The sequence below is a fragment of the Anser cygnoides genome, chromosome 5 (assembly GCF_040182565.1).
Source record: "Anser cygnoides isolate HZ-2024a breed goose chromosome 5, Taihu_goose_T2T_genome, whole genome shotgun sequence".
Taxonomy (NCBI): domain Eukaryota; kingdom Metazoa; phylum Chordata; class Aves; order Anseriformes; family Anatidae; genus Anser; species Anser cygnoides.
This window is the reverse complement of record NC_089877.1, coordinates 38756166-38765653: the sequence shown is the minus strand read 5'-3', so window position 1 is coordinate 38765653 and position 9488 is coordinate 38756166. Positions and strand designations below refer to the sequence as shown.

General features: G+C 57.4%; 1 protein-coding gene across 4 annotated transcripts in view; it reads right to left on the bottom strand.

Annotated features, from left to right (window-relative positions):
- Positions 1–4530: 4530 nt before the first annotated feature.
- The window catches only part of DUSP8 (dual specificity phosphatase 8), a 39226-nt gene continuing 34268 nt past the window's right edge, over positions 4531–9488 (bottom strand). For all 4 annotated transcript variants that reach the window (XM_066997940.1, XM_013191672.3, XM_048066659.2 and 1 more), the window contains one exon: positions 4531–9417. In XM_066997940.1, the coding sequence (XP_066854041.1) occupies positions 8322–9417 (1096 nt within the window). In that variant the 3' untranslated portion in view covers positions 4531–8321. The remainder of the gene's footprint in view (positions 9418–9488) is intronic.

Sequence of the window (9488 nt, the reverse complement as noted above, 5' to 3'; positions counted from 1 at the left end):
GCACGGCCAGCTCCATGCCAGCATTCAGCATGGATGCCCCAAAATGCGATTTTTGGGAGGCATTTTCTCTTGCCCACGCAGCTTCCCCCTGGCAGGCCACTGAGCAGGAGCAACACCGTGGGGCCATCAGCGTGGGAACATGATAAATGGGGGTTGCAGCATTTGGGATCGGGGCAAACATATTTAGCGGTAAATCCATGGCAGGGTAATGACCTCTCTTTGCAGAAGACAGCTTGATTAAAAAGAAATAAATAAAGCATCTTTAAAGGAGAGGCGAGCGAGAGACACAAACCCCATCCTTGGGGCGATGCAGACGGATGAGTAATGGGGCCCTTTGAGTAAGTGCCTGCCCGGCCAGCTCTGAGTCACTGAGCAAACAGCACCAGCCTGGAGCCAGCAGCAGGGCTATTCTTAGCCACTCGCCTGTCAGGAGCTGCTGCTGAGGGAGAAGAGGCAGGTTAGGGGGTGTTAGTGGAAGGAGGAGGGGTGAAACCATTTGCTTTCCAGCTAAAAAGCACCCAGGGCCAGCCCGCTTGCTTGTTTACGGCAACCCAGCCTGGAGATGGCAAATGCAGGGATGAGGATGCTGCCACGCTCCGATGGAGTTTCTCAAGGGAAATAAAACACCCGGGGCTCTGGTAGCTCCTCGGTCACACACATTGCCCAGAGGGACCTGCAGGTTGGCAGGGCACGGCTGAAGGGGGAGAAGAATGCCTGGTGGGTGCCCATCCCGCCTCCCACCCTGCTGCAGGTCGGGTCTCGGGGCCGGTGGGCAGCATGGATGAGCGGTGCCCCCCCTGCTCCCCAGAGCATCCCCCTGCCACCCGCCCAGCTCCCTGGTCCCAGGCTAAGCCTCCCCAAAGCGACCTTCTCAGGGCACTCTGCCATCCCCGCCGCAGCCAGAGTTGCATCAGCGGTGGAGACGTGGTGGAGGGTGCAACCCGCTGCCAGGTGCCACCGAGACCCAGGCTCGGCTGCGCTTGGGCTCCTGCTAAATAAAGGCCATCCAGTCATACTGGCTCGAGCTGCTGGCTCAGCCCAGAAGCCTGGAAAACTAAATGACATCATCTGGGTACCGCTGACAGACGGTATTTCCACTCAGACACCGAGCGCAGGGCTCTCAGCCAAAGAGAAGAGCGTGGCTGGGGAGCAAAATGAAGGCGTTGAAAAACATCTCCAGTTTTGGGGTACCCCCTGTTACTGCAGAGCCACTAGCTCTGCCTGCCAGGCAGGCTCTAGCCTGCCACTAGCATCCCCTCCTTTCTCCCATGCCACCTGTGTCCATAAAATGGCCCCTCCAAATGGCAGGGACATCCCTCGTGCTGGGGTGCCTTCTGCTTGGTTTGTGGTGGGAAGCAGCTTGCACCCCTCTCCCGGTCAGGCTGGTGTTCCCTAGGACGCTGGCCCAAGCTGCCTGGCTCTGCAGTCCACCTCAATGCTGTCCCCAAGCTTGTCTTGCCTCCTCTCCCCCTTTCTGCCCGCAAGTCACCCTCGTAGGGTGATGCCCATCACTTGGGTGCCTACCTCCACTCTTACCTGGGGCTCCCCAACCGAACCCAAGCCCTCTGCACCCAGCAGGGACCCCGGCAGCGTCTCAGCTCTGCCAGGGTTAAAACCAGGCAGCGTGGTGCATCGTGAATGTTATCTGCATCTGCTGCCGCTGAGAGCAGGGTGTCTCACCGCCTCGTGCCGTGGCACTGTGGAAGAGAGGAAGGCAAGCAGCCATACGAAGCATCCCCCTGGCATCCCACAGGAGAGGACCTGCAAGGGGACCAGGACCCTTTGACAGGACGGGATTAGGGGCCGGGACTTCCCCCAGGCACACTGCCTTCTTGTGTGGCCTCTGGCAAATAGCCTGCCGTCTTTGCTCCAGGTTTCCTATTTGCAAAAACTGGGCTGAGTGTGATCCTCCTCTGATTTGCAGAGCAATCTGGGACTGGTAGAGCCGATCCTCATCTGCAGGGGTACATGGGAAAGGAAAAATCAAGCCCAACAACAATAATTACTTTTCTCCTTCCCATGGGTGTTGTAAGGATTAGCTCATGTTTAGCAAAACTCGCTCTAAGTGCTAAGCATTATTAATGTCTTGGATTGCTGCAGGAGCAAATGTGGCTTTCCAGGGAGTGACGTTTTTTTTCCCCTTTGCTGGCATGGGGCTGCAAGGGAATCATCGCATCCCAAGGTAAGTGTCATCCTTCTGCTGCTGGGGCAGTGTCTGCAGCGCAAAAGCAGTCCTCACATCTGCGGTCCTGAGTCCTCCCAGGAGATGAAAACGCCTTGTGGTTCAGCCCCAGCAAACACCCCGTTAACCCCAGCACTATGGGAAGGGCCAGGGGGTCCGCTGCACCCTCTGCTGCCACACTGGGGACATCCCAGCCGCAGGGACCTTTGGGGACAGCACTGGCTTTGGGTGACCCCTTCTCCCCATGCTGACTCAGCCATGCCCCCGCAGTGGGTGGCCGCAGCCCCGGGTGGGACGCAGCGAAGGTAGAGGCAGCGCTGGCTGGCGAGCTTTCAAAGAGGCCACAAGCTAAATAAATAGACGGCAGCCCTATTCCAGTGGCTGCTATATTTAGTGCAAGGAACATTTATTTATAGGCTTGGCAGCCATTCCGAGTCAATAAAAGCCCGAGAGCTGGAAAAAGGACGTTCCTGGGTTTCTCGTTGCAGTAATGGTTTGTGCCGTGCAAACCGCAAGGAGGGGCAGGGGGAGGAAAGTGCTCAGCGGCTGCAGCGGGGTGAGGGGAGTGGGTTCGTAGGAGGCAAGGGGATCTAGCTGGGGTGCAGCCTCGGCATCTGCTGGGGGCTGAGTATCCCCTCTGTGCTCCATAATAATAATCGTGTGGCTCAATGAGTGCCACAGCTTTCTGGAGCCAGCACTGCGGGGAGCCTGCTTACGGCTTCGCCTCCCTCCAATGTAAACTCCTGGCAGGGGACGCGAGGAAACGCTCTTGCGAGTCTCTGCTGAAACGGTGCCGCCAGCATGGTGGGAGCCACGGACCATTATACACCCTCAGCCTGGTTGTTCGCCTGTCTGTGGGTCCACAAACGCCCCAATTAGTTTTTATCCCCCTGCTCGCTCAGCCGTGACGCTTATTTCTGCTTCGAATTAATCCAGCTCCAGCCATGGGGCCCTATAAATACGTGTGGGTCTGGCTGTGTGTCCAGCTCTCCACCGGGTCTGGTGGATGCAGCCAAAAATCTCTCGCCCTCCCCAAAACAGGACCCTCCAACCCCATCCCAAAAAGCCCCCCCATAAACCAAGGCCGACACCAGCTGTTAAAACACCTATTTGGGTATTTATTACAACACGCTGTTCCAAAATACAAAAAGAAAGGAAAAGAAAGAGAGGGTAGAAAAGCCCTGCTGCTAGCAGCTGCTGGAAATAAATAAAGAGGGAGCAGGGGCTGGGTGTCTCTCTGGGTCCGAGGGGGAAGAACGGAGCCACCTTTGGTCACACCAACAGTGGCGGAGGGAACGTGGTGTGGCTGGTGGCCAGAGCATCTCTTCCCTGCTCAGGACCCCCGCAGTGGATGCAGACCCCGTCCCCATGCTGTGCTCTCTGGGGAAGGGCCCGATCCTGTGGGGATGCTGGCGGGAGCTAAGCCGCAGGGGCACCTTCCTGCTCCCTCCCCGTCCACCCCGAGCGCGGGTGAGGTAGGAACGGTGACACCGGAGCGGGACCCCAGGGGTTCCCCATGGGATCCGGAGAGTGGGGCGAGACCTGAGCTCTGGCATGGTCTTGGAGCAGCCCCAGGGATGAGTCCAGCACGGGGTGATGGGAAGGAGCCCAGCCCACGACGAGGCGAAGTCGCGACGGAGGCAGCAGACGGTGTCTGGGCTCCTGGGGAAGGGCAGCGTTAAGCCCCTGGGACTAGGCTGACCCTCCCGGGGCGCATGGTACAGGGCGTGTTTCACACCGTGGTGCAGACGGGGTTCCTCTTCCCTTCCCCTCATGTCTCCTCCTGGCACAATGTTCCCCTTCCAGTCACCCCAAAATTTCTAAGCTGTGTAAGGATGGGGATAAAAAAACAAGGACTGGGCTCTGCCTGCTTGCGGCACCCTGGTTTATCAGTCCCAGGCGGAGGGAGGCCACTTGAGACAGAAAGACCCAGGGCACCTTGCTGGGACAGAGCACCAGAGCTGAGCGGGGCCTTGGCAAACCCTCTGACCCACACCCCGCACCCCTCCGGGTGAAGCTGCAGCCTTGAGGTGCAGCCAGAGAAGAAGGCGAGAGGACCACGAGCTGGAGGGAGCTGCCTCGGTGAGCTGGATGCTCCTCGAAGCTAACACTTGAACCATTTCACCAGGTAACTCCCCGTCCTTGGTGCCGGCGGGTTCCTGCCCCTTGCAGACAGGCAGCAGAGTGGGGGAGAGGAGCCGCGGGAGGGAAGGGAAGAGTTAAGAGAATGGGTCTGCCCTGGGTTTGGGTGTCTGTATACCCTTGGGACGCATCCTGCTCCAAACCCTCCGACGAGGGTCTGTCGGGGCAGCGTTTGCCTCCTCTGGCTTGGGAGCAGAGAGAAGGTGTGATGGGGCCTTGCGTTTATTCACAACAGAGAAACAAGGAGCAACATACAAAGAGTAAGAAGCAAAAAAGTACAGAATCATAACCGTAATAATCATAATAATAATCATAAATACTCAAATCTATCATTCATAGATTGCAATGACAACACTGATAGCTTATTATCATTAGTATTAAGAGTGGTAGGGGGAACAGGACAGCGGGAGGGGGTTCTGTGGGGCACAGTCTCCTAAGGGGCAGACGTAACGGGGATGAAGGTCCAAAGAAAAAAAGAGAAGGGCTGGGAAGGCAGCAGGGGCTGGGGACACTGCTGCCGAGGCTAGGGACGAGCCTGCTCCAACCCAAGCCTCTGGCTCGGTGTTGCCGACCTGGTCTCTGCCCTCCTTCCATCTGTGCTCAGCCTTCAAGCTGCGGGTGGGAAGGGTCCTGCCATGGAGCTCAGCCCCGGGGGCAGGCTGGGGCTGGAGGGAAGGGAGCCATGTCCCTCCTAGCCTAAAGGAAAGCTGAGGGTTGGTCCGGAGGGACCTTTCCTCTCCTCTGCCCTCACTCCTGCCACCGCAAGAGCATCCACCCTCATCGGATCGGGGTGGAGCGCCCGTAAAAAGGCTTGGCCACAAGATGATGGGGCGGGCGACCAGCCCGCACGTCCATCCTCACAGTAACTCTCTGGTTCATGGACAAAGTGGTCCACCAGGCAGAGCCTGATTTAAAAAAACATTGAAGTTAATTGCAAGCCCCTTGGTGACCCTCATGGCTTTGGGTCAGCACTGGCACTAGACGATCAGGCAGAGCTGCCCCTTCAAGGGGTGTTTTCTGGATGCAGCCTTAAAATATTGCACATGAGAGGGCTTCTGGCGCACACACCCAGCATCAAGGGGAAGAATGAATATGAAATACGTCAAAGGAAGGCTGCAGAGGTGGGTGGTGAATGTCTCCTGGCAGCTATGATCTATCTATGAGTCTTAAAAGGTTTCTCTGTGCTCTGGTTTCTGAGGAGAGAGCAGCCCACAGTGCCTAAAGCCTCAAACGCAGCTGAGGAGCATCCAGGGGTACGGCAGGGTGGAGATGACAAAACGCGAATCACATATCTGCTTCTTTGCAGACATTCAGTGTCTCATCTACAGCACTCTCCCCTTCCTCCTTGACTTAGTCCAGCTGCTTTTTTGCTCCTGTAGCACACCAAGTCTGCTAACGGGATGAGTTGCTGCTGCCTCCTGTCATCCTCCCACCTGGCCGTGCCAACCTGTCCTCCTTTTCCTATTAAATCACTTGAGAAGTCCCTTACTCCTCCCTTCACCGGCCAAAGCTCCACCTAACGGATTCCTGCCAACAATTTGTCTGACCTGAGCTGGTACTGACCCTCAAGGACCACAGGATGGGCAGGAACTGGGCGATGCAGAGCAGCGAGCAACAGCCCCGCTGTGCTTGGGAAGAGGTGCCACCACCCAGGGCAGCAGGAGGTGATGGGCAGAGAATGACTTCATGTACCTTTTGTGGCCAGGAGGGAGAAATTTTTTAAGTTCCAATGAGAACACAGCACAAATGACGGGCAGAAAGGGTAGATTGTAAATGAGGTTGATGAGGTTGTCATCAGGATGAGGTTGGCAGAGCAGGCAACAACTAGCAGGGTGTGAGGGGCTGAAAACTGAGCAGGCGAAGGCTGAAAAGCCCTGGCACTACCTTTCCAGCATCGTCATTCTCTCAAGCCATCAGGCTAACTTGTGGCCACACGGCCGGGAGGAGGAACGCTCTTTCTACTTACTCCATGGTTCAGGTCAGCAAGACTGAGCTGGTTTGAGGCGTTTGCTGGAGTCAATGATGGATGGTGGTGTGCTCTCAAGGGAGCTCGGGGGACCAGGCGGGAGCACATAGGGGCTCCCCAGCACAGCCCCATTGAAAAAACAGGAAAAATAAAGCCAAGCCGAGGACAGCAAGGAGCCTCCAGGGAGGCTCACCTCAGCTGTGGACATGCACACAGAGGCAGAGGAGGTCGGGGAGCAGACAGCTGGAGCGAGCTGCCCCTCTGCACGTCATTGCAGCCCCGTGCGCTTCTGGGCTGTGTTCACTTTTAAACCTGAGATTGCTTGTTTTTGTCATGTGTAGCTTGATCTAGAGAGAGAAATGAACAACGAGAGGAGGAACCAGGGGAAGGGAGAAAAAAACTGTGTGGATGCAGAAAAGAAAAATTGCTCAAAGGATGACACAGGACATGGACACGCACAAACGGAGACCCCTGAGGTATTAGCTTTGCAAACTAGCGTGAGACAAGGGAGAAAGCAAAGACAGCCACAGGGAGAGATGTGCTTTGCAGCAGAGGCAGCTCAGTGCCTACAGCTCCAGAAAGCAGCTTCTCAGCAAGCCTGAAGTCGGGCTTTGGAGGGGCAAGGGCTTGGCTCCCCACGGGTATGGGCAGCTGGGAAGGGGGGAAGCACCCGCAAACACATTCCCCGAGAAAAACTCAGCCCAGGAGTTTCAGGGCTGGGGACAGCAGGCAAAACACCCCCACCATGAAATCCCAACCATCAGTGACCTCCCCTCCTGATGCTGCGGTGGCATTGGATGCCTTCCCCTTCCCCGTGCATCCCCAGGGATGCCCAGTGCCCTTCCCTCCATTTCGGGTGACTCCCTCCTCTTCCTCTCCTGCCAGGAAGGGCAGCCCAGGGGAGGGAAGGGGGTGGCAGCTGGGATGGGGACGATGGCTGGGATGGGGACGATGGTCAGGATGGGAACGATGTCTGGGATGGGAACGATGGCCGGGATGGGGATGGGGAGAAGCAAACAGGGACTAAGGAGAGGGGAAGAAGCAGCAGCAGCTTCCAGAAAGGGACATTTTCTGGCTCAGTTTGTGTTGCAAGAAGATTTTACGGCTTGCTTGTTCACTTGTTCATTTCTAGAAAAAGTGCTCAGAAGAGTTTTCTGTCCCCTTTTCGCTGCACCCAGAGGGAATGGGGGAAAATCTTTGTCGTCGACATGAGCTATAGAAGGAGCCACAGGCCTCAGATATTGCTTAGAAACTCGTATTTCAGATTTAAATACCATACACAGTAAAAATAGAGCTGAAAGTACCGCCCCACATTGTCTGCAAATCATTGCCAGAATGAAACAGCTTCAATAAATTAAAAACAAAACAAAAAAATTGAAATATTATTTACGTCTCAATAAAAATCGCAGTAAAACCATTTACCTTTTTTTTTCTTTGTGTGTGTGTGTGTGTTTTCTTTATATTATATATAATATATATTTATATATGTATAGGGCTGCTCTAGTGCAGCATCTTTAGGATACTCAGCCAGAGAAACACGGGGGCGCATGCTTAGTGCACCGGGGTGCAGGGAGGGGGTGGCTGGGGTGCCCCTTCCCCACCTCGACGGAGCGGTGCTGTGCCCTGTCCCCATGGGACCACGTCCCCCCCCCAAGTCAGGAGCAGGCTCTGCTCACCCTCCAGACCCCAAATTGTAATTCCTGCCCCTTCCCTCTTGAATTTTACACCCCAAATTTGAGCACGGGGCTCTGAGGGCTGCTCTCCTGTCACCGCTCCATGTGCAAAAGCCCAGGGTGATGTCCCCAGGGGCTGGGGCAGGGGAGAGGGACCAGGATGGGCATGGGGGGGACACTAAGCATTCACCATGATGTTTCCTGACTGTGGATTCATTCCTCTTTGCTTTCGTTTTGGCATGTGCGCTCCCGAAAATGCACACACGGGTATAAATACTCCCCACCCGCCCTTCCCACATCTCTCCCCATCTTAAATATCCCCCCCCCCCCGTTGCTCTCCAAGCACCCGTGATGGGTGTCAGGACACCTCGATGATCTCCATGCTGCCCGAAAAGCTTGACTGTTTGCCTATTTTGCCCAGCTCTTCCCGGGACCTGCCCTCGGACATGGTCTCCTCGAACTCCATCTGGCAGCTCCTCCTCTTGAACTGCTTCTCAGCACCGGCCTCCTCGTGCCAGCTGTGCCTCCCGTCCCGCGCCTCTGCCCGCTGCTTGTCCCTCAGTCTGATCTCGCAGCCCCCCGGCACCCCATTGCACCCGAACGGGGGATATGGGCTGGCGCCGGTGAACAACGTCCCACCGCTGGTGCTACCGCCGCCACCACCGCCGCCACCACCGGCTGAGTCCGTGCCAAAGTACCAGCCTCCCTCGGAGGACGGGGTGCTGGGGGACTCCAGGTGGACGCCCCCCCAGGAGCCGTTGGAGGATGGCGGTGGGCCAGGAAGGCTGAGCCTCGGCGGCTGCTGGAGGCTGTCCTCTGTCCCAGGGCTCTTGCGGGCCGTGCCGACGTTGAGGCTGAGCCCGTGGGCCGGCGAGCCCGCCGTGTGCCGGTGTTTGCGCCGCTGCCTCACCTTGGCCTCCAGCAGGAGGTCGGGCCCGCTGGGCCGGTCGGGGCTGTCGGGCACCGGGGAGAACTGGCCGTTTGGCCCCGAGGGGCTGTCCAGCTTGCAGAGCTTGGGGGCCTCCCCGGTGCTGGGAGGGCCCGGGGGGTCCTGCCGCAGGCCAGGGGAGTAGGCGGATTTGATGTCCAGGGAGAAGGAGCGTTTCAGGCGGTTGGTGTCCTGGATGCGCTCCGAGGAGAGGTGCAAGCCGTTGAGTCCCTGCTGCAGCGCTGTGGGCGACAAGATCTTGGGAGGCCCACCTTGCCTCTCAGGGTCACTGGGTGGGGGTGCGGAGGTTGTGCTTCTTGGTGCCTCCTCGACCTTCTCTGAGGTAGACGGTGCGGGGTGCCTGCCGCCCTCGGACACCTCGGCTGGGTCCTGCAGAGTCTCTCCCTCGCCCCGGTCACCCTGGGCTTTCAGGGCCTTGAGGAGCTTCAGGCTCCTCTCGTACTCCAGGAGCTGGCCCAGGAAGTTAAAGTTGGGTGAGATCGATGGGCGGCGGTCCTTAACGAACCTGCCAAGAGGTGCAGACAACCCTGGTTGGTGTTTGGTCCTTCAGCGGGTCACCCCTACCCTCTCGGTCTC